We start from the raw sequence: 26,567 nt of genomic DNA, 5'->3' as shown, positions 1-26,567 counted from the left end.
CCCTCCGAATTCTCTTTCAAACCTCGATCAACTTTTTACCCCACCCACCAGAAAGGGAGTTTCATTGAATGTTTTAATAAAATGGTACTAGAAGAGGTTGAAGCAATATTAGGAAAGAAACAAAATAAATGTAACCTTAGCAAAAAAGAATGGTTGGTATTAAAATATCTAAAGGAGGATATTGAACGGATTATAAAACCAACTGACAAGGGTGGAGGGGTGGTCCTTCAAGATAGGAATGATTATATAACAGAGATAGACAACTGATGGATGGAAAAACATTACAAACATTGAAATCAGATCCAACATTAAGGATCACTAAGGAGTTATCGATGTTGACAGATAAAGCCCCCAGGATGGGAGTTTTAAATAAATCTGAGTGTGATTTTATAAATATCAACCCTCCATCGGTACCTACAATCTATATTCTGCCAAAGATCCATAAGGACCCCCCTCCACCCACCTAGGAGACCAATAGTATCAGGTATGAATAGTATCACGTTGAACTTGTCGGCAGCAATTGATCACTATTTACAGCCTCTAGTCAAACTAACAAAAGCTTATTTAAGGGACACAGAAGTTCTAAGAAAATTAGAAACTAAGGCCCTCATTCAGAGCCGTACGCTCTGAGCAGAGCGCACGCTCTGAATGAGAGCCGGGCTCCATTTTCATGGAGCGTCCTCCTGGACGCTCGTATAGCTGTGGGTCACCACCCACAGGCTATACAAGCGTGCTTTTTGATGGCCGCGATGGTCGAGACCATCGCGACCATCGAAATTGCGAGCCGGAGCCTGCGGTTGAGGTTTTCAACCGCAAGCTCCGGAGTGATTTTGGCTCTATCAGAGCCAAAATCACTCCCACTGACATCACTAGTGATGTCAGTGGGCCGGCTTCTGACGGGAGGCGTTCCCGTGGGAACGCCCCCGTCAGGGAGGCACGCCCCCGGCACGCCCACCAAAGGGGGCGTGCTGTCAATCAACATTGACAGCACGCCCCCTTTGATCGGACACAACGAGCGAAGGACTTTCCTTCGCTCGTCGCGTCTGGCGCATGCGCACGACGGAGCTCCCTCCGTCGTGCGCATGCTCAGTGCATAACATCGACCCACTTGCGAGCGGACAGCCGCTCGCGAGTGGGTCTGAATCAGGCCCTAAGTTGGAAAAACAATTCTCATAACTGCCGATGTGTCTACATTATATACTATTATTGAGACAGAGAGAGGTTTGGAAGCGGTTTCATATTTTCTAGACCAGTCTGATTATTCTGTAGATCTGAAGGAATTTATTTTAGAAGGAATAACATTTATCCTAACAAACAATTATTTTTACTTCAACGGCAGCTACTTTATGCAATAAGTTGAAACTGCATTGGGCACCAGGTTTGCCCCCAGCTACGTGAAATTATTTATGGCGTATTGGGAAGATGAAACAATATGGCGTCAAGGCGAGCTGGGGGCAGGCATGGTGCTGTGGCATGGATTCATAGATAATGTGCTTTTTGGAACAATACTGAGAAGGAACTAAGAGCTTTCTGTGAATCTCTTAATAAGAATCAGTACAATATTAATCTAACCTTTTCTATTAGCCAAAAACAAATATTTTTAGATCTATTTTTAGATCTATATATATATATATATATATATATATATATATATATATATATAAATAAACTAAATCCATACTCAACTATATAGAAAAGAGACACGACTCAAATACATACATAGACAGATCAAGTCAACATCATAACAATTGGCTTGATGGTATACCTTATGGCCAATTTCTGTGTGTAAAACGCAATTGTACTGAACCAAAAGTCTTTAATGATGAAGTAGATAGCATGAGTAAACAGATTTTGGACAAAGGTTGCAGTGTAAAATCCACAGAAGAAGCAAGATGTAAGGTTGAGTCTACTGAAAGGAAGGATTTGATATGGGAAACTAAAAAGAATAAACCAAAAAATACTAATATACAGTGGTCCTTTATTAGAAATTTCAATAAACAACATAGAGAGATTGAGGCTATTTGTACAAGAAATTGGAGGATTCTAAAACTAGATCCACTATTAAGAAGTGAGATAGGCCTTTTTTTTATATATCGGCGAGCTCCGTCATTGAAAGATAAATTGGTACGGAGCGCCATTGAGGCTCCAAAAAAAAGTAGCACTAGGCGCCAGGGGTTTCATCATTGTGGACTTTGTAAAATGTGCAGAATGGTTAAAGGCAATAGGAAAATTAAGGAATTTTAAGTAAAGGGGATCACATACCCTATAAGGGATTTCCTTACAAGTAATTCAAAGAATATAATTTATGCGATAGAATGCCAATGTGGACTCCTTTATATACGAGTAGAAACTTCAAATCAGATTAGCTGAACATCTATACAACATTAAGAAAGGATGGAAACGCATACCGTTTCCGCACATTTTAAATAAGTTTACAACTTAAACTCGTGCCATATTAAGACGTTCTGGGGGATTGAATAAATAAATCCAACATGGCGTGAAAAAGATACAGAGAGTCGTCTCGCCAAGACGGAGATGAAATGGATATATAAGCTCCGAACATTGGTCCCCCAGGGCCTCAATAGTGACTGAGTCATATCCGGCGACGCACTTCCGGTGGCTGGAATGCAGAGCGTCCCACGCGATGACGCACTTCCGGTTACGGACTTAGGCGCAATTTGGTGTGATAATCACCTAATGAGTGGGGGTATTTATATGAGCCCAGTGGAGCATAACCTCACACTTCTGAAGGACCACCAAGAGTCTGAAACGCATTAAGCGGAGGTAATCTTTTGGGGATCATCGGAGGTGGAGCGGTTTCCTTTTGGGATTGGAGCGACAGGTTTCCGGGACATGGGGAATCCAAGTTACCATGTGAAAGGGTTACCGTTGCCACTGGACAGATTGTCATCCATAAAAAACTTCACTAAGGATATGGTGATATATGCATGTTTTAATTTGTCTAATGTGAGTGCAATGTAGAAATAAATATGCTGTATTTTTAACCTGTATTGGAGATCCAAATTGACTATTGGAAATCGGAAGGATTGTCAAAGATACTTGGGAGAGAAATTTCGATAAAGGTTACACCTTGGATATGGCGATTTATGCAATTTTTGACAGTATTACACTATATTTGTTTTTTTCATTTTATTTGTTTACCGAGGAATAACATCTTCGGAGGAGTGGAATTGGGGATGTACAAACCTTATTAAGAAATCTAAAAGTGGAAAAAGAAAATTTGTGCAAGAGCCTATAATATCATAGGAACTTGGGGGAACACATGCTTATGCGCCAGTGTGGAAAACTATATTTTGTATTGAGGTTTTCCAGATTATTATGAAATATTCATACAAAGAGGAGTATATACACATATACACACACACATATACATACACACATATATATATACACACACACATATATATATACACACATACTTCCCATGGAAGCCTGGCACTCTGGATGATTACACCAACAGAGGGGTGCCTTCCTAAACACATGTAGTCATCTCACGTCCCACTCAAAGAACGAGGCGACACTCCAAGTAGATTATAATACAAAAAATGGGTGTATTGGATAATTTCAGTGACACATTATATCATCGACGTTTCAAGGTCCGTGGACCTTTTCATCAGGATGGGTCACATTATGTGAAAAAAACAATCAAACCTGCGTGTGCAGGCATCTTACCTTATACAGCTGAAGTTCTCCTCCCCACAGCGCTACTGCCCAAGCAGGAGGCGGGCCACCCGACTAGCCGGAAAACCGGAAGTGACGGAGGGGATGACGCATGCGGTTGCCTAGCAACCCCTAACACAACACACCTCTCTGGCTAGCAACGCTGTGGTGTGAGGAAAAGAGTGAATCATACTGTTAAATCAGACCATGTACATAACACATGGGAATTCATAGGTGAGACATACAGTGTTGCAAGTGATACAATTAAAAAGACATTAAAAAAGAAAAAAAAAAAAATATATATATATATATATATATATATATATACACACACACACACACAGTGGTAGCTTAAATATTATGTATATGAATATACGCACAGCATAGTCAAAACAAAACTAAGTCTATCTAGATAACCAAACCCCGAATTACCAGGAAACATGAAGCCTAACCTCACTTTGCTGCTACTTCCTCTTAATAACACAAACTTTTCCCGAACTCTACATTATACAAAAAGAAACCTCCAAAAATATGGATATATATATCCATGCGTCACTATCAGCAAAAAATAAACTAAGTGTTTCCAAATTCTCAATGTACCTATCTGAACAATTGGCCTTATATAAATATACTCCATACGGACTGCTCGTGTTCACACAAACACGCTCAGGCTAAGGGTTTCATTAAGCCCTCTAGGTGATATTGTATCCAGTCTGTGGATCCAGCGAGCCTCGCATTGGCTCAATTTCTTACAGCGATCCCCACCCCTGATGTCTTTTGGAATGTGATCTATGATCTTATATTTTAAAGCTGCTAGGGGATGGTGTGTATTTTTGAAGTGACGCGCCACAGGGCTGGTCACTTTCACGTCCGTCCAGAGCCCCTCGAATGGTGGAGCGAGGGAGCGCCATTCGCTCCCTGAAAGTACGGATCGTCTGACCCACATAATATAGCCCGCAAGGGCATATGATGGTATATATAACAAATTGTGTTTGACATGTGAGAACATGACGAATATCGTATTTGCGGCCCATATGTGGGTGTTTAAAATAATTGCCAGATTCTGCAAGTGATACATGACGCACATTTATAACAGCCTGTTTTTTTCTTTTGGACCAAAAAGTGCGTACTAGGTTCACCAATATTAGATGTAATCCTAGATTTTACCAAGATGTCCCGCAAATTGCGTCCCCTTTTGTAACACGGCATAATTTCCTTATTTTTAAAAATCGGTAACTCCCGATCGCCAGAAACAATAGGCCACAGGGCTCGTGAAGCCCTAGGTAATACCTGGCTGGCTAACGTATACTCAGATACAAAAGGGATTTTGTTAATCTTGGGATTACCTACTTGCTGATTCAGTAACTCAGTACGTGGAATCCTGAGAACCTGTTCCTTAGCATTCCTTAAGATGTTCTTAGGATACCCTCGTTCCTCAAATGATTTGGTTACCTGATCCAAAGCGGCGGGGACCCTTTGGGGATCCGAAGTGATCCTCGCAGATCTGTACATTTGAGATTTTGGTAAAGCTTTTTTCAAGGCTGGGGGATGGCAGCTGCTATAGTGTAACAAAGTGTTACGATCCGTTGTTTTATGGAACACTTCTGTACTGATCTTGTTATCAATGATTTTAATTTTAACGTCTAGATAATTAATCTCCGACGTACTTAAATTATAAGAAAATTTAAGTGGTTGCTCCTGAGCATTAATAGCATCAATCATCCCCGTTAATTCCTGCTCCGTACCAGACCACAACAAAAACAGGTCGTCTATATATCTAGTATATAGAATAAAGTTCCTAGAAAAGTTGGAGTCCAAAAAGAAAAATCGATGTTCCTGCTCGAACGTGAACACATTGGCATACGATGGGGCCACATTGGAACCCATCGCACACCCGGTACACTGTAAATAAAATTGATTATTTTGGAGGAAAAAAATTCCTCGTTAAAGTGAACTCCAACAATTCTAGGAACAATTCCACATCCAGAGCACCGAAATTATTGGCCTGCAAAAATCTCCGCATTGGAACACAGGCCCATATCATGGGGAATAATGGTATAACAAGAGATATGGTAAGAACTTACCTTTGTTATCTCTGTTTCTACGAAGTCCATAGGGTCCACAGGGTTGACCTTGGGGGTATAGGTTGGGAACCAAATCCGGGCACCACACAGTTAAAGCTTTTAGCTCCCAGGATGCACTGGGTCCACTCTCCCTATAACCCCACCCCCAAGCCAGAGGCACCTCAGTTTGTAAGTAGCCAAAGGCCGGAGGAGGAGAGAAAAAGAGAGAGAAAACTGGAACACTCAATAACCATACTCACCGAAATGGGAGACGGAAAACCGGTGACCAGCCACACAGCCCATATGAAGCCAGGTGCGTCAGGGCGGGCGCCCTGTGGACCCTATGGACTTCGTAGAAACAGAGATAACAAAGGTAAGTTCTTACCATATCTCTTGTTTTCTACTTCAGGGTCCATAGGGGGTCCACAGGGTTGACCTTGGGGATGTCCCAAAGCAGTTCAACCAAGGGTGGGGACGCTCCTGTGCTGAGAGGAGAATCCGTCGCCAAAAAGGAAGCATCCTGAGAGGCAAAGGAAACCAATGCCTAGAACCTTAAAAAGGTGTGGACAGAAGACCACGTGGCCACCTAGTAAGGCAAAACAGCCGAGGCGCCACAGCGAGCCGCACACGAGGGTCACATGGCCCGAGAAAAAACAAGCATCAACAACAGGAAGGCCTACCCATGAGTATGCCCCTGAGGAAGACCTACGAGGCCATCCAAGCCAACATTTGGTTATAGGCCGGCCATCCTTTCCTGTGAAAACCAGAAATCTCAGACCACCAATAAGGAGTCCGATTTCCGTAAGGAACCTGAACGGATCACATAAATCCAAAGAGGCCAGACCACAGTCAATGAGGCCACACCAGCCGAGAGGACTGGGGACAGAATGGCCGTACCATAAGTTCCAGAATAATATGGAACCTGAAAACCACTAAGAAGAAACACAGGGCGAGAGCAACTCCCACCCTGACATGATGCCCTCCAGAAGAGGGAGCCACATGAGAACGCTCCCAATTCAGACACTCTCCTGGTTGATATAAACACCCTGAGAGAAAGAGAGAGCCTAAGCAATAGACCATGTAATGGCTATCACAACCAGCGGTTCCATTGACTGTCCCCGGAGGTAACGAAGAACCACTACTTACTCCCAAGGAGTCCCTAGGGAGGACAAATGGAGGCATAATCAAGAAAACACTCCAAAGGATGAACTGGATACCAGAGTGAAGCAATTCCATATCTTAACCATACTGACAGTGTAGAGATCCGCACTGTCAGGAAGACCAGGCCAAGTGTGAAACCCAAGCCAGCCGGAAGAAATGCCAGAATATCTGGAAATCCTGGACACCGGAGGATTGTATCGACAGGTACAATACCATAAGATTTATGGCTGCCACAGTTTGTGGTAGGTCCCAGCAAAAGCTGATCCATGTGCTCTAATCATTCCAACGATGACAAAGCCAGGGAAGCCGTAAGACCACTGTAAGGACACAGTCAAAGACAAACGACCCAGGTCCAAGGCAAAACCAAGGACCTTGAGACAACAGGTCCGGGCAGTGAAGCATCAGGGATGGAGTATCGATGTAGAGACTCCGAAGATCCAAGTACCCCTGACATCTGGGGCAATCAGGAGCCACCAGCAGGAAAGCATCTCCGTCTCGATTGAAAACACTTCCAAAGACCTCGAGGAAGAAGGGAGACCGGAGAACACAGGTACACAAAGTGGAAGGACCACTTCACCGACAAAGAGTCGCTGAAGTTTGCTTCAGAATCCCCAGAGCTGAACTGTAACACCATAGTGTGATAAAGTCAGAAGGCCATGAGGGTCACCTCAGGGGGGCCCCCCCTGCTCACCAGGAGATGAAACCTCTCTTGGGGAAGAGACTAGTCCCCGGGATGCACGTTGTGACGGCTGAGGACTCCCGCTTCCCAATGGAGAGCTCCTGAAATGAACGCTGCCGAGATGGTCGGGAGGAGACCCTCGGACTATGTCCGAATATGTGACATACCTGTCATTGCCACCCAACGAACAGTGTTGCTAAAAAGGAAGCCACTGTCCTGACCCTGTCGGACTGAACCTTTTCAGGTTCACCGGGAAACAAGAGTTATGCCAGAGTAAGTTAATTGACAGGGTGGAATCGACAGACGTCCAACTGCACTGAAAAGGATTCGATCCAGACACTGTCCCTAGCAAAGAAAACCCTGGACGAGATGGCCATAGCCACCCGGACAGGGACCGACTTGCCTCCGGAGAGAGCATCATCGTTTGAACAGTTATCCGACAGAAAAAACTCATTCCATCTGGAGATGAGCCAATTATGGAAAGGCCTGGAATGGAACTGAGCCCATTCCACCATGCATCCCAGAGTGTAAAGACATCTGTCGACTGCGCAGACAACCATGTACTCCTAATGGAAGAGAGGAGATTCCGTCTTACGCCAGAAGAATTCTCAGATTCTGAGAATCCAGCAGGGATCCTAGATGAAGAATACCCAGAGAGGGATGCAGGGAGGACTTTTTCCCCGTTGATTAAACGTCTGCACCCTGAAGAAGCCACAGTCATCCTGACCTGGCCGTAAAGTACCCCGGTGATCCCGCTAAGAGCAGGAGGCCGTCCAGGTACAGGAGCATTGGGATATACTGAACAGAAGAACTGTCAGAAAATCCAAAACGCTGGTAAACCCCTGTGGGGCTGAGGACAGTCCCAACAGGCAGAGCCCGAAAAATTGTAAGTGTTGCTGTGATACAGCAAACCTCAGCCCATGCTGAGGAAAGGTCTCTGTAAGTACCCGTAGGCACGCGTCCTGTATATCCAGTGATACCCTAAAGTCCCCAGGTTCCAAACATCGTATGATGGAGCATAGGGATTTCCTCCTGAGCCCAGGTAGCTTTAGGAACTGGTTCAGGGAATTGAGACAGAGAATAGGCCAAAGAGGACCATTCAGCCACCGCACCAGAAAGAAAACAGAACAACCAGTCCCTCACTGAGATAGTGGGGATGGCCTAATTAGCTCCGCTTACCGCAACAACTGCATAGCTTTCTGGATCTGTAAGGCCCTTGTAAAGAGGGCGTACCCTCCTACCCACGTAGCCGCGGCAACTTGACACTAATACCGGGCGAACTGAGAAAATCGGTATCTCCCAGTTGTAGGCCTGTCCCGTCAGACTGAAGAGATATCCGTAGGTTCAGAAGCAGGATCGGCTGGCAGTCCAGGCCTGCTCGGTACTGGATATGTCGGCCCTTGTAGATGCCGACAGTCTACGAAGAAACAGACCTTTAGGCTGACCCAGAGGACAAAAAAGACTTAACAGACTTAGTCTGAGGCCTTGTAGTGGGCATAGCTGAAAGCGGTAAACTTGTCGTTAGTAATACTGCCAATGTTACTACAATCTTGTCAAGGTCAGGACCAAACAATATCAACCCTAAAGATGGTATCTGCACCTCTGCATTCCCAGAGCGCAGCCATAGGGTATTACGGAGGATACAGTCGCAGCCGGAACTCTGAAAGTTAGGAGACTGGTATCCAATATAGGCATTTCCACCTATGACAACAGCATATATTACGTGAGCGACCAAATACATTTGAACCCCCGACGTGTTGGAGGGGAAAAAACATTACAAATGCATCAACCCAATATGCAATAGTATTAACCAACCATGCTATAGCCATGGTAGGATGGGTAACAACTCCTGAAAGCAAGTATACTGATTTCAGGCAGAGTTACCACCTACGGATCCGAAGAATCCGACCACGCAGGAATGGGAGGCGTAGTAACGTCTGTAATCAGACGAGTAACACGCCCATCCCCCCCAGGGGGGGCTCGTGATGACCCTCAGGGAATTTGGGACAGGAGGCCAAACACTGTTGTAACACCTCCTATCTGGCAACAGCCAGAGTCCCGCTATGCGATCCACCCGCTAGTCAGCAACAGGTAACCCGAAGGCACGCAATACTGAGGGTGTATGATACAGGTGCAGGTCAACATTCACTCTAACCAGAATGGACCTGCTACCAGCCCTAAAGCAGGGATAATAATACCTGAAATAGGCTTCCCCCCGTGTAAGAGGGAAAGAGCCCCGAACAGTACCCAGTTCACGGCAGAGCCAACTGGGAAGTAACCACAGGGCGTCAACCACGCCAATTAGCGTTTCGTAGAAAACGACATCCACCCAGGGTGGCTGTTGTGGTAATCCCTGCAAGGGGAATGACAGACTATTGTGGCACCAGGGGGAATTCATATACTGCGAAAAACCCCTGCAGGGAGCGGTAGTCTGTGTCACAGGGGAAGAGTGCAAGAAGCTGCGAGATACCCTGAGATGAAAAGGGCAGTATGGTGAAGTAACCCCAAGTGAGGTACAACAATGGGGCCCGCCCGGCGATCCGCAATTGAGAGGATCCCGAGAAAACAAACCGCCCAAGGGGGTCGTGAAAGAGGCCGGCACCAGATGACGCCACATACAGAACCCTTTATGAGTCAAATCCTCCGCACTAACACCTGCAGCACATGACTTGCAGGATAGTAAAAATGGGTGCAGTATAACGCTCTATCTCCTGGTCAGACATATCTGACCAATCTTGGCGGAAATATTAAGCAGCACTATACTGGTCCTGACTGATGCCAAAAATTAGCTGCAGGGACCCATTTTCAGCGTATGCAACACACAGGTCCATCTAAAATATGGCAACGTGCAGCACGCAACAGTATGTGACAAACCACACAAATATTAACAAGTATATAAATGTGAGGTCTCAGAACCACCCTAAGTACAGCTGTATTAGGGCAGATAAAGAAAAGGGATAGATATACACTGACAGGTGAGAGAATAAAGTACAGTCAGCACTAGCATAAGTCACATACAATGCAGATATATACATATATACATAAACATGTCATATAATATACTGCACTATTACACTGCATTCAACTGCACAGATTCAGTGTCTGGGAAGGCTACAGCGCTGTGTACACTGACCTGATGGTGAGGTACGCAGGGGGACTGGACTCACTGCCATCCTGAGAGATTTCTGCTGCACCACAGAGATAAAATGGCCGCTGGAGACCTCAGAGGAAGCGTGGCCCGCGGAGGAAGCAGCTCAGCGACGCCAGACTATGGATACTGAAAGGCGCGCTGAGCTGAGGGGAGGAGCCGCTGTAACAGGGAAGGCTGCCTCCCCTGGCCGGCTATTAACCCCCGGGACGCCGGCTCCCTGCACCGATCGTTAAGTCCCTGGTGGTCTAGTGGACACACGGGGTATGGGGGGCCCGCCGCCACTGCCGGCGCCTCCGGTCTGTCCCCTGAGACCGGAGGCACAGGACTGCATTTGAAATGCGCGGATCACCGCAAGCGGTGATCCGCGACCTTACCTGCTCCCCGTGGATCCGGCAGCAGTCCTGGGCGCCCGCAGAGTCCGGCTAGTACAGACTCTGGGGTCCCGCTGAGATCCCCAGATCTGTACTGGCGTCTCAGCGCCAGCGGGGTGACGGAGCGGCAGCTTAGACGTCCTATGGACAGTCCGACGCTGCCGCTCTGAAGAGTCCAAAGTCCAAAAAAAACTTTGTCCCTAAAAAAATAAAATAAGCTTAGGGGCTGCTAATCAGCTCCCCCTGCGCTAACGGTGACCCGACTCCGGCCGGGCACCAACTTAAACTGAGGTGCCTCTGGCTTGGGGGTGGGGTTATAGGGAGAGTGGACCCAGTGCATCCTGGGAGCTAAAAGCTTTAACTGCGTGGTGCCCGGATTTGGTTCCCAACCTATACCCCCAAGGTCAACCCTGTGGACCCCCTATGGACCCTGAAGTAGAAATAAATTTTTCACGTCAAGCGTGCACATGATGGTGCCCGAGGGTACATTTCCCAAACTATTAAGTTTCAACAAAAACTGAGTAGTGTCCTTTAAAAAAGTTGTCTGTTTCATAACTAATGGCTGTAACAAAAAAAATCTAAAAATTGAGAAATGGGCTGTAACAGGGAACCCCGGGCAGAAATAATAGGTCTGCCCGGGGGATCTCTGGCATCCTTGTGCAACTTGGGAATGGTGTAGATAACCGGGACTAGTGGAAAATCCACTGTGAGGGCATCTAACCATTTTTTATTAATCAATAGATTTTGAAACGCCATAGTGAGAATAGAGTCCAGGCTGTTCTTGTACTCTGTAGAGGGATCTTGGTGTAAACGTCTATATATGTGTCACGGTCAGCAAGTTGTCGATCAATGTTCGCAAGATATTTCATGGTGTCCATCACTATGATGCCTCCGCCCTTATCAGCAGGGCGAATAACAATATCTTTACAGGCTGCAAGATTATTTAAAGCAAGCTTTTGTTCACGACACAAATTATGGCGATGTTGTTTAGGTGCTTTGTCAAATTTGGTGATGGACTCATCCAACAAACGGGTAAAGGTTTTTAACGAGGCATTAGATGATGGAGGATCAAAAGATGACTTAGAGTGTCTCTGAAAAAACTCATCAAAGGGATCAGGATGTATTGCTGATTTGTATTGAAAAAATTCCCTGATTCTCAAGGAACGGCTGAATTTATGTAAATCAACCTTCCATGGAAGGTCCTGATGAGGGTTACTGGGAATGAAAGATAACACTTTATCTAAAACAGAGATCTCCATGTCACTAAGGCTCCGAAAAGACAAATTAAAAATTAGTTTTCTCCTGTTGGATGGTGGTTTTGCCAATTCTTTCGTTCTGCCCCCCCCCCCCCCCCGTCTGGTAGGCCTGGTCCCGGGTTGTCGTTTTTTGACCTCGTAGAACGAGACACTTGGGTATTAGATGCCGAACTTGACTCATCTGAATCGTTCACAACGAAATCACTGTCACCATTTGATTTATGTGCTTCACGTCTTTGTAATTGTCTATTACGCCAGGTTGGACACTGGCGATTCTGTTCATAACCACTCCTGGGTGTCGAGCCTGCAAGCCATCTGTATACTCGTTGATCCTCGTAGTCAGTTTGAACAGTGCGCAACTTACTTTTTTTAAATTTACACAATTCCAATACAGTGTTGCAAGTGATATATTCATATACATAATATTTAAGCTATCACTGTGTATGTATATATATATATATATATATATATATATATATATATATATATATATACACACACACATACATACACACGTTTTCCTCCTTTTTATTGTTTTTTTTAATTGTATCACTTGTAACACTGTATGTCTCACCTATGAATTTCCATGTGTTATGTACATGGTCTGATTTAACAGTATGATTCACTCTTTTCCTCACACCACAGCGTTGCTAGCCAGAGAGGTGTGTTGTGTTAGGGGTTGCTAGGCAACCGCATGCGTCATCCCCTCCGTCACTTCCGGTTTTCCGGCTAGTCGGGTGGCCCGCCTCCTGCTCGGGCAGTAGCGCTGTGGGGAGGAGAACTTCAGCTGTATAAGGTAAGATGCCTGCACACGCAGGTTTGATTGTTTTTTTCACATAATGTGACCCATCCTGATGAAAAGGTCCACGGCCCTTGAAACGTCGATGATATAATGTGTCACTGAAATTATCCAATACACCCTTTTTTTGTATTATAATCTACTGGGAGTGCCGCCTCGTTCTTTGAGTGGGACGTGAGATGACATATATATATATATATATATAACATACATATACACACACCTACTTAAATACATACGTAAACATAGTTGCCTGAGAAGTCAATCTCTTCGAAAGGAAGAGATAGTACCATGGAGTAAGTCTACTGAGACTCCTGCACCAGTAGATCAGCATGCTTATAGACACTAAGAATACAGTATTCTAAGTAGTCTTATAAGTACCGGGCGCTGACCAAGTGCACCCCAGAAATTTAAAACAATAATAGGCCCCTTTGACAAGTGGCACCTCAGATATAAACTGACGGGGACAGTGCCACACTTTATATAGTCCAGGGTCGCGATGAGATAGCCCAAGACCCAAGAGTTGTGAGGTAGAATGCCCCTCATAGAACAGCCTGAGCTGAACCTAGACACGTAGTGCCCCAGGAACAACTATATAAGTACATCTCTTACATACAGAAACTAAAGGGGATCTAGCTCTTCCCATTTTCTAAACTGGGGCTGATGGGGCATAGAGGGGGAGGAACCAGTCACACTTCTAAATTATTTAAAGTGCCAGGCTCTACTCTACCACCGTCTATACCCCACTGTCTTGAGCTCCAGTGTCCCCTAGTGGATGAAGGAGAAACATAGAAATAAAATAAAACATTAAAAACTTAGGACTGCCTGAGCAGTCCCGTTACAAAGGTACGCCTTAATCCTGCCGCACCAAACAAACAACTGAATGGATGTAGCTAGGGCATATATGGAGGAGGACCTGAGGCATCCTGGGAGATGAAGATTTAACTGTTTGGTGCTGGACCTCTCCAATCACAATCAGGGCCGGCAACAGAAATCTTGGGGCCCATTACACAGATATTTCTCGCCCCCCACCTCGACCCCTTGCCGATGCCAGCAGTGACAGCCCCCATATTATGCCCCAGTAGTAAGGCCCCTGTAGTGCCCCCAGTAGTTCCCCCATATTATGCCCCTGTAATAACCCCTGTAGTCCCCCCATACATATTATGCCCCCAGTAGTAAGGCCCCTGTAGTGCCCCCAGTAGTAAGGCCCCTGTAGTGCCCCCATATTATGCCCCCAGTAGTAAGGCCCCTGTAATGCCCCCATATTATGCCCCCTGAAGTGCCCCCATATTATGCCCCCAGAAGTAAGGCCCCTGTAATGCCCCCTGTAGTGCCCCCATATTATACTCCCAGTAGTAAGGCCTCTGTAATGCCCCCAGTTGTAAGGCCCATGTAATGCCCTCTGTAGTGCCCCCATATTATGCCCCCAGAAGGCCCCTGTAATGCCCCCTGTTGTGTCCCCAGTAATAAGGCCCCTGTAGTGCCCCATATTATGCCCCCAGTAGTAAGGCTCCTGTAATGCCTCCTGTAGTGGCCATATATTATGCCCCCCAGTTGTAAGGCCCCTGTAATGCCCCCTGAAGTGCCCCCATATTATGCCCCCAGAAGTAAGGCCCCTGTAATGCCCCCTGTTGTGTCCCCAGTAATAAGGCCCCTGTAGTGCCCCCATATTATGCCCCCAGTAGTAAGGCCCCTGTAATGCCCCCTGTAGTGGCCATATATTATGCCCCCAGTTGTAAGGCCCCTGTAATGCCCCCTGCAGTAAGGCAGACCCCTGTAATGCCCCCTGCAGTGGCCCCATATTATGCCCCCAATTTTAAGGCCCCTGTATTGCCCCCATATTATGCCCCCAGTATTAAGGCCCCTGTAGTGCCCCCATATTATGCTCCCAGTAGTAAGGCCTCTGTAATGCCCCCATATTATGCCCCCAGAAGTGCCCCCATATTATGCCCCCAGAAGTAAGGCTCCTGTAATGCCCCGTTGTGTATCCAGTAATAAGGCCCCTGTAGTGCCCCCATATTATGCCCCCAGTAGTAAGGCCCCTGTAATGCCTCCTGTAGTGGCCATATATTATGCCCCCAGTTGTAAGGCCCCTGTAATGCCCCCTGTAGTGCCCCAATATTATGCCCCCTGTAGTGCCCCCATATTATGCCCCCAGAAGTAAGGCCCCTGTAATGCCCCCTGTTGTGTCCCCAGTAATAAGGCCCCTGTAGTGCCCCCATATTATGCCCCCAGTAGTAAGGCCCCTGTAATGCCCCCTGCAGTAAGGCAGACCCCTGTACTGCCCCCTGCAGTGGCCCCATATTATGCCCCCAATTGTAAGGCCCCTGTATTGCCCCCATATTATGCCCCAGTAGTAAGGCCCCTGTAGTGCCCCCATATTATGCCCCCTGTAATGCCCCCATTTTATGCCCCCAGAAGTAAGGCCCCTGTAATGCCCCCTGTTGTGTCCCCAGTAATAAGGCCCCTGTAGTGCCCCCATATTATGCCCCCAGTAGTAAGGCCCCTTTAATGCCCCCTGTAGTGGCCATATATTATGCCCCCAGTTGTAAGGCCCCTGTAATAAGGCAGACCCCTGTAATGCCCCCTGTAGTGTCCCCATATTATGCCCCCAGTAGTAAGGCCCCTGTAGTGCCCCCATATTATGCCCCCAGTAGTAAGGCCCCTGTAGTGCCCCCCATATTATGCACCAACATACACACAAAAAAAATTAAAAATACTTAACTTAAACCCCCTCCAGTGCCTGCTGTCGTCCGTCCCCGGCGCCGGCTCCTCGAAACTATGGGAGTGACGTCATGACGTCACTCCCATAGTGCACTGCGGGACCCGGAAGCCGGGGCTCAGGAGTGAGCTCCGTCCTCTGGCTGGCGCCGGGCGGGGGGATTGGAGAAGGAGCCGGGCGCCCGCCGTTAACACAATCTCAGTGGGCGCCCAGGCAAATGGAGGGTGCAATCACTGGGCCAAAGCAACCGCACCCCCTGCACCCTCCATAGTAACGCCACTGCCCTGAGCCCTCGGGGCTCCTCAGAACCTCGGGGTCCGGCACAGGTGTGCCCTTAGTCCCTCATCTGTCGCCGGGCATGACCACAATATCCTCATGGTATCCCTGTGGATCCCTATGGACCCTGAAGAAAGAGACAATCGGTGCATGCCTAGTCATATGGGATAGGGCGTGCCGAGCTGTTTGGTGCATAAGGACTAATTTCATACGTAAATCAACTTCAATCAAAGAGTCATTGTTAATATTTATGGCATTTAAAGTTGCCATGCATTAAAAAAAAATACAAAAAGAAACTTCATTTTACAAATGCACTTTTTAAGGGTCAATTCAATTACAGATGATACTCGGCTGTGCGCACCAGCCAGTAACGGGAGATCAGACATCGCATGTTACTCTGCGCATATCTATGGGGTGAATCTGGAAAAGGCAAATTGCGGACATGGTCTATGCAAACGCCCTTACCTCTTCCTTCCCAGGTCTCAAAGGCATCCATCAAGGCTCTCAGCTCAGACACACTGTAGTAGCTCAGGATATACTGGATGTTACTGCCAGCTTCCCTACCGCAGCAAGACAATGAATGACATAGAAGCATCACACACTATAACGCACAGCTACAGATGTGCCCTCATACACTTATGCTCTCTGCCCTCTATATGGCACTATTGCCTCAATTCTGCGTCCTAAATCGCATATTGGGTCTGATTCAGAGGTGGAGGATAATGCCGGCGTGACAAACTTTTTGCGCAGTGCTACTGCGGCTTTATGCTATTTTGCTGATGCCGCAGCTGATGGACTTGGTGCAGAAATGCCCGCTTTCTGCAGCGCTAATCCACTGCTTTGAAGTCGCACCGTCGGACATTGCACCGGCCCTATGGAGGCGCAGAATGTATGTCTGAACATGGCCGCCAATACCAGTGCTACTGTGGAAAACGTGGCAGTCACTGACCGCGAAAACGTCCGCATCTGGCTAGCCACCCCCCATTACACATGTGTATGTGATTACTCTTACTGACCTTTTATACATGTGATTACTCCTACTGACCTGTTATACATGTGATTAATCCTACTGACCTGTTATACATGCGTATATTATTACTTCTACTGACCTGTTATACATGTGTATGTGATTACTCCTACTGACCTGTTATACATGTGTATGTGATTACTCCTACTGACCTGTTATACATGTGATTACTCCTACTGACCTGTTATACATGTGTATGTGATTACTCCTACTGACCTGTTATACATGTGTATGTAATTACTCCTACTGACCTGTTATACATGCGTATATTATTACTTCTACTGACCTGTTATACATGTGTATGTGATTACTCCTACTGACCTGTTATACATGTGTATGTGATTACTCCTACTGACCTGTTATACATGTGTATGTGATTACTCCTACTCACCTGTTATACATGTGATTACACCTACTGACCTGTTATACATGTGTATGTGATTACTCTTACTGACCTGTTATACATGTGTATGTAATTACTCCTACTGACCTGTTATACATGTGTATGTAATTACTCCTACTGACCTGTTATACATGTGTATGTAATTACTCCTACTGACCTGTTATACATGTGTATGTAATTACTCCTACTGACCTGTTATACATGTGTATGTAATTACTCCTACTGACCTGTTATACATGTGTATGTAATTACTCCTACTGACCTGTTATACATGTGTATGTGATTACTCCTACTGACCTGTTATACATGTGTATGTGATTACTTCTACTGACCTGTTATACATGTGATTACTCCTACTGACCTGTTATACATGTGTATGTGATTACTTCTACTGACCTGTTATACATGTGTATGTGATTACTCCTACTCACCTGTTATACATGTGATTACACCTACTGACCTGTTATACATGTGTATGTGATTACTCTTACTGACCTGTTATACATGTGACTACTCCTACTGACCTGTTATACATGTGATTAATCCTACTGACCTGTTATACATGCGTATATTATTACTTCTACTGACCTGTTATACATGTGTATGTGATTACTCCTACTGATCTGTTATACATGTGTATGTGATTAATCCTACTGATCTATTATACGTGTGTATGTGATTACTCCTACTGACCTGTTATACATGTGTATGTGATTACTCCTACTGACCTGTTATACATGTGTATGTGATTACTCCTACTGACCTGTTATACATGTGATTAATCCTACTGACCTGTTATACATGCGTATATTATTACTTCTACTGACCTGTTATACATGTGTATGTGATTACTCCTACTGACCTGTTATACATGTGTATGTGATTACTCCTACTGACCTGTTATACATGTGTATGTGATTACTCCTACTGACCTGTTATACATGTGTATGTGATTACTCCTACTGACCTGTTATACATGTGTATGTGATTACTCCTACTGACCTGTTATACATGTGATTACTCCTACTGACCTGTTATACATGTGTATGTGATTACTCCTACTGACCTGTTATACAATGTGATTAATCCTACTGACCTGTTATACATGCGTATATTATTACTTCTACTGACCTGTTATACATGTGTATGTGATTACTCCTACTCACCTGTTATACATGTGTATGTGATTACTCCTACTGACCTGTTATACATGTGTATGTGATTACTCCTACTGACCTGTTATACATGTGTATGTGATTACTCCTACTGACCTGTTATACATGTGATTACTCCTACTGACCTGTTATACATGTATATGTGATTACTCCTACTCACCTGTTATACATGTGTATGTAATTACTCCTACTGACCTGTTATACATGTGTATGTGATTACTCCTACTGACCTGTTATACATGTGTATGTAATTACTCCTACTGACCTGTTATACATGTGTATGTAATTACTCCTACTGACCTGTTATACATGTGTATGTAATTACTCCTACTGACCTGTTATACATGTGTATGTAATTACTCCTACTGACCTGTTATACATGTGTATGTAATTACTCCTACTGACCTGTTATACATGTGTATGTAATTACTCCTACTGACCTGTTATACATGTGTATGTGATTACTCCTACTGACCTGTTATACATGTGTATGTGATTACTTCTACTGACCTGTTATACATGTGATTACTCCTACTGACCTGTTATACATGTGTATGTGATTACTTCTACTGACCTGTTATACATGTGTATGTGATTACTTCTACTGACCTGTTATACATGTGTGAGTACTCCTACTGACCTGTTATACATGTGTATGTGATTACTCCTACTGACCTGTTATACATGTGTATGTAATTACTCCTACTGACCTGTTATACATATGTATGTAATTACTCCTACTGACCTGTTATACATGTGTATGTGATTACTCCTACTCACCTGTTATACATGTGATTACACCTACTGACCTGTTATACATGTGTATGTGATTACTCTTACTGACCTGTTATACATGTGACTACTCCTACTGACCTGTTATACATGTGTATGTGATTACTCCTACTGACCTGTTATACATGTGATTAATCCTACTGACCTGTTATACATGCGTATATTATTACTTCTACTGACCTGTTATACATGTGTATGTGATTACTCCTACTGATCTGTTATACATGTGTATGTGATTAATCCTACTGATCTATTATACGTGTGTATGTGATAACTCCTACTGACCTGTTATCCATGTGTAAGTGATTACTCCTACTGACCTGTTATACATGTGTATGTGATTACTCCTACTGACCTGTTGTACATGTGTATGTGATTACTCCTACTGAGCTGTTATACATGTGATTAATCCTACTGACCTGTTATACATGTGTATGTAATTACTCCTACTGACCTGTTATACATGTGTATGTGATTACTCCTACTGACCTGTTATACATGTGTATGTGATTACTCCTACTGACCTGTTGTACATGTGTATGTGATTACTCCTACTGACCTGTTATCCATGTGTATGTGATTACTCCTACTGACCTGTTATCCATGTGTATGTGATTACTCCTACTGACCTGTTATACATGTGATTACTCCTACTGACCTGTTATACATGTGATTACTCCTACTGACCTGTTATACATGTGATTACTCCTACTGATCTGTTATACATGCGTATATGATTAATAATACTCACCTCTTGTACATGTGTTTATGATTAATTCTAGTCCCCAGTCGATTGCGAATAGCAATATTTCCGTCTTCCTTGGTGGCATAGACGCCAATGACCTTACTTTCACAACTAGAGCCACTTGTGTGCAAGTAATGCAGCACCCAGACCGTGGGCTTGGTGCATATAACACCATAGCTATCACAGAAATCAAACAGTACCTGCAGGAGAAATAGATGTCCAAGAACATCATTGAGAAACAGGTCACGTGCTTTACACTTATCATGTTATTCAACACATAAGAAAACATTTCATCATTTCGTACAAGTGTTAATTGTTCTCTCTTACACAAAGCAATTTTGGCCATCACCCCCGTAATTCTCTGGTTACAGCGGACTATACACAGGCCTATCCAGTCAGTAGACACTCGTGACATCAATAACATATTATATTATAGTCTATGTAGTATATATATATATATATATATATACACACACACATACATATATACAAATCCCTATCACACAAACACTTTATCTAACAGGCTTAAAACAGTGGTGCATAGTCTCACAGGTATAAAACAGTGGTGCATAGTCTCACAGGTATAAAACAGTGGTGGATTCTTTGTGCCTCATGCCTCAATGATATACCAAGTGAATTGTATGAATATAACGGTTATTGCAATATTATAAGTTTGTATACAGCTATAATTTATTAGTAAAGGATCCCGGCTTACGCTGAGTCACCTAAAATCTGCCCCCCCTGCTCCGCCCCATTCCACCCCCTCTATCTGCTGGTCCGCAACCTGCTCTGACGGCTGCTCTGTCCCACCCCTTCTCCCTGTTCCCTCCTGCCCCAGTATTTTACCCGGTTCCCGGCGGGTCCAGCTCCTCTCAGGAATCCGGATAGAACTGTACTGTCTCCCTAGCAGTGGGAGCCGTCGGACAGACCGTAGCAGATTTTTATATTGATGTTCATTATAAGGATTTACAGACTGAACGATTATGTTCTGGATCAGTGGTTCTTAATCATTTTCTAACTGTGTGCCCCCTGTCATCTCATTTGCGCTATTTGTACCCCCAACACTTACAAAGTAATACATGTCTAACGGATACAATTGCTCTTAGATAAGATGTTTATGTATCGATAGATATAAAAATAATAAATGTGTTCTAAACAAGAATTAAAAAAAAAAAAAAGACACACAAACAGAATAAATGCTGAGAACTGGAGATTTATCTAACAGGAGATAGATAGATAGATAGATAGATAGATAGATAGATAGATAGATAGATAGATAGATAGATAGATAGATAGATAGATATCCAAATTGCAATTAATGAAAAAAGTAAAATAAAAATAACACTGTAGTCCACATATACATTCTTGGGGCATAATCAATTAGGTGCGAAAAGTCGAGTACTTTTCGCCGTCGTCGCTGGTTTTCCATGCAAAAAAGTATAGCGCGCGTCCCCACTTATCATCGTATTCAATTAGAAAATGGCACCCGGCAAAACGCAAACAGGCGAAAAGTACTGTCAGATTTGGGGAAATCAGCCGTACACCCCCCAAAAGATGCACTAACATTGGGGATCATTGTAGATGTCCCCGATTAGCCCTACTGAAGCTATTTGGGGTACTTAAATGTTCACATTAGCTGCTAATTAGCGTCTTTGCACAAGTGGTGAAGAATAGCATGTAGCAGGTTTTTTGGGTGAAAATAACTAGTCCCAGCAAATTTGGGGTACATGAAAATGGGTGCTGGCATGGTTAAAAATTGCAAAAGTGAAGTTTTAAAAAATTTTTGAAAAAAAACACCTTCAGCAAGCACCTGCAAACAAAAAAAATACCCCCATACTTGCAGACCCAAACCCCCGCCCCCAAAATCAATTTCGACGGGTTTTTAATTTTGTACCACAACTTTGTACTTTTTTTTACCCCCTTTTTCAAAGTCATTGTTTGGGGTGTTCTTTACATTTTTTTAGGATTTTTTTGACGCAGCTTACCTTTGGTGACACCCCAAAACCGCAATTCTGCACTTTTTTACGCCAGGTTTCATAGGCAAATCTTTTTCGCCTATACCAATACATTGAGTTTCCACACCGGCGAAAAGACGCCACAATTGGGATAAGTTTTCGCCTGGCTAAATGACGTCACCGGTGAAACTTTTTCTTCGAAAACGGCTTTTCGCACTTAATTGAATATGCCCCTTATTGCTCTTTGAAGTTATGTTATGTACCAACAATTACAGGAATACAGGGGATAGGCCAATTTATTCTCTAACTTTGACTACAATTGTTTTTTACAACTTTATTGTTTTGAATCAACTAGAAACTGGTAAAACATATATATCATGTAACTGCATAGGCTAATGTTGCAGGTTATGACATATCCAGATAATCTGTTTTATGAAGAAAACGCTACATCCAGATAATCTCTATTATGCAGGAAACACCAGTGACAGTCACTGCTGGTAGAGCCACTGGTGTGCCTGCCATCGATGTAAAATATGGACTGAACCATCGATAGTATGAAACTGTGTAATTGTGTACCATCGATGGCTCCTGCCGACCGTGGTGCAGCACTACTGGCTGACAGCCTAGTGGCTCTGCAGTGCAAGTGTGGGAACATTTTTAAAAAATTAAATCATCAAGTCCACAGCTGCCATCGATGACGGGAAACTATCTGCATCTCCATCGATGGTAAAAATCATCTGCCATCAGCGGTCAACCATCGATGGCCATGCCTATGTTACTGTATTTTCCTGCTATCAGGGTCCTACTGTGATACATGGGGTAGAAATGTCAAGGATGTTCAGACATTTATTTTGTGTACCCCTGAACATCACAGCTAGTACCCCTGGGGATACTTGTACTCCAGGGTGAGTGCCGCTAATTTAGATGTATATATAAGTTTGCTTGTACAATTTTAGTAGGATGATTTTTCCGACCTTTTTGAGCTCCAGGTTTGACTTGGAAGAATAGGTCTCCAGTTCATTGGCCAGGTGATCGGTAAGGGTGTAGGGGTAAGGAATTCCAAAGTAATCAGCCTCTTCTTGTAGGGCAATTCTCATTTGCTCATCCTCAGGGATTCGTACTTCTCCATGCAGATATTCTAGTATATATCTAAATAGATGCCCATTTCTATCAATCAGGCAACGACCTGCAAATAAAGAAGAGCTGGTTATTTTCAGGGTCTTATGCAGAATATGTAAATGAGGGAATGGGATTGAAATGCCGGCGGCTGTTTAGCCTGACAGCGTATGCCCGACATGAGGAGATCCGGACTGGGGTAGGTAAGTATACTAACCCTCCCTTAGTGGTGCCTAACCTTAACTTTCCCCCTTAGTGCCTAACCCTAACCTCCCTCCCAGTGCCTGAACGTAACCTCCCCTCGGTGGTTCCTAACCCTCCTCCTAGGGGTGCCCAACCCTAATCTCCCCCCCCCCCCAAACCTAACCACGCTAGACCCCATAATACTAACCCCCCCCGCGCTAACGCTAAGGGCTCCCGGACTTACTTTCGTTTGGGCTGGCGTCCTCGGCATCGGGATTAACATAGGCGTCGCTGTTTCGACGCCTATGTTACATCCCTTGCCGGGATTCCGCTGTCGGCATTAAGACCTCTCATCACTACATCCCGCAAGCCAACAATTGCACTTTAAGAGTGAAAAAAAAATCTCTTACCGGATTCATCAAGTTTTAATGGGAAGCGACCACTGAACATAGACGCCAGCATTGAATCCTTGAAGCGGCACAGAGACTCCCGTCTTGCGGTAAACAAACACCCCCCCACATTGAGCCGAAGCACGTCGGACAAATCATTCTGCGCAGCTTCATCTTCCATTGTGGCTTCAATTTTTTTTCTAAGTCATCTGCACATCAACAAAAATGAAATAAATAATAATAAAAAAAATAATAATAATAATCTAGTTTGTACTAGATGGTGCGTCCTGGATGTTTCTAGTTAGATATGACATAATACAAAGCTTTTCTGATATATTGCTATAGATTGTAAGCAGGGCCCCCCTTACCTCTTTGCCTGTTATTACCCAGTCTGTTTTTTTATTTTATTACATGCGTCCATATATATTAAAGCTTGATACACACTTTACGATGCATTGTATGATATATCAGTCCGATGCGGATCGGAATGGTATATGGTACACATCGTATAGTGTGGACGCCCCATCCGTTGCTCATCGTATCACCCCATCCGCTCTCCTGCACGGCAGATGGAACGATGCGATGAAGGACGCAGTGCCGTTACATGCACACATTGTGCTGTCGTACACCGGAACGCGCAGTGTGTGCAGCGTGCGCAATGTATCGTTACACCTCATCGTCACTGGGTCGCACCATCGCATGGTGCGTACCCAGCTTTAGAGTGTAAGCTCTCGCAAGCAGGGTCGTCCTTACCCATTGGTGTCGTGAATTAAATTATTTATTCTAACGTATGTCTACGCTTTAAGTAAAGCCGCTTTCCCTGAATATCCAGTATATATATATATATATATTTATATAGATTGTAAGCGCCACTGCTGCAGGCAGTGATGTGAATGACTGATATATGTGTGCGCTATATAACTAACTTATTATTCAATATATAATATAATAATAATAATACTAAATACGCCAGTACCACATTCTGACCCTGCTGCTGCTGTACATGCCTCATTCCCTGCCCCATAATCCGAGCCGTCCCTTATTATATACCCCACACAGCAGCAGCATGCAAGCTGAGCACAGAGGGCACACACCAAGCCACTGCCCCCCTACATCACTTACAGCGCCGGCCCCCGGGTGCAGAGCAACAAGGAACAGGAGCAGTTGGAAAATGTCCACCATCTGCGCATGCGCAGCGCACTCCCGGAAGTGCCGATTCCTCACCTGAGCGCTCCAGCCGTGCGTTCCACGGCCGCTTCCGGAATGTCCTATAGCTGTCGCGTGATCTGCCGGCTCCTCCCTGCACCTGTTACCCCCCCAAAAATTAGGGTAACAGCTAGATCCCCTTCAGTAGATATGAACATGACGTCATCAGCAGTGTCCAACGTCGTTCACTACAATCCAAGTGGGCATAGAGGGGGAATATAACCATGTGGCGAGCGGTTAACTTTCTTTTTTTGGTGCACTCTGTGAGCAGGAAACTACAGTGGAACTAGTCTAGATCCCCTTCAGTTTATGTACAATGACGTCATCAGCCAGCGTCCAACATCTTTCCCTACCATCCAAGTGGGCACAGAGGGGGGAATATATTATTGTGGCGAGCGAAGCGGATTTATACCTTTCCCACCCGGGGCGGCTGCAGCTGTGTCATGCGGCCGTGGAGGGAGGTTTTGGTGTGCAGCACCCCGGGCAGCCTGGTCTCTGTAGCAGGATGTGACCGAGGCTGAGCTCAGGGGGTTATTATACAGATCCTAGGGGAGCGCAGAGGCCGCATCACCTGCTAGGTCTGATTCCTGCAGTCCGGGGGCCGGAGGGTTTATCACCACTACCCCCACCCAGGGGCTATCCTGTGTCCTCACCACTACCCCCACCCAGGGGCTATCCTGTGTCCCCACCACTACCCCCACCCAGGGGCTATCCTGTGTCCCCACTACTGCCCCCACCCAGGGGCTATCCTGTGTCCCCACTACTGCCCCCACCCAGCTGTTATACGTCCCCACTACTGCCCCCACCCAGCTGTCACATGTCCCCACTACAACCCTATTACCCAGTGGTCGAAATGGGAAATTTAGAAGTGGCAGTATGGCAGGGCGGCAACAGAACACTTAGGGCACATTACACTCATGTTTTTTGACCCCCCCCCATCCCTCTGTGTCTCCTCTCTCATCACCTCTCACTATCCTCTGTGTCTCCTCTCTCATCACCTCTCACTATCCTCCGTGTCTCCTGTCTCATCACCTCTCACTGTCCTCCGTGTCTCCTCTCTCATCACCTCTCACTATCCTCCGTGTCTCCTGTCTCATCACCTCTCACTGTCCTCCGTGTCTCCTCTCTCATCACCTCTCGCTGTCCTCAGTGTCTCCTCTCTCATCACCTCTCGCTGTCCTCAGTGTCTCCTCTCTCATCACCTCTCGCTGTCCTCCGTGTCTCCTGTCTCATCACCTCTCACTGTCCTCCGTGTCTCCTCTCTCATCACCTCTCACTATCCTCCGTGTCTCCTGTCTCATCACCTCTCACTGTCCTCCGTGTCTCCTCTCTCATCACCTCTCACTATCCTCCGTGTCTCCTGTCTCATCACCTCTCACTGTCCTCCGTGTCTCCTCTCTCATCACCTCTCGCTGTC

General features: G+C 45.1%; 1 protein-coding gene across 6 annotated transcripts in view; it reads right to left on the bottom strand.

Moving 5' to 3' along the window:
* The window catches only part of KCTD18 (potassium channel tetramerization domain containing 18), a 34,678-nt gene extending 9,045 nt beyond the window's left edge, over window positions 1–25,633 (bottom strand). Inside the window, exons 1-5 of one of the 6 annotated variants that reach the window (XM_088461100.1) lie at window positions 25,563–25,633; window positions 23,966–24,153; window positions 23,231–23,442; window positions 20,308–20,501; window positions 16,625–16,719 (exon numbers count right to left, since the gene is read on the bottom strand). In XM_088461100.1, coding sequence (XP_088317226.1) covers window positions 16,625–16,719; window positions 20,308–20,501; window positions 23,231–23,442; window positions 23,966–24,125 — 661 coding nt within the window. In that variant the 5' untranslated portion in view covers window positions 24,126–24,153; window positions 25,563–25,633. The other 5 variants (XM_088461097.1, XM_088461096.1, XM_088461099.1 and 2 more) reach the window with 5 other exon arrangements.
* Window positions 25,634–26,567: the final 934 nt, after the last annotated feature.

Source organism: Taudactylus pleione, unplaced genomic scaffold, assembly GCF_031769625.1.
Source record: "Taudactylus pleione unplaced genomic scaffold, aTauple2 ptg001017l, whole genome shotgun sequence".
Taxonomy (NCBI): Eukaryota; Metazoa; Chordata; class Amphibia; order Anura; family Myobatrachidae; genus Taudactylus; species Taudactylus pleione.
Note: the sequence above shows the minus strand (reverse complement) of the source record. Positions and strands in the feature narration are given on the sequence as shown.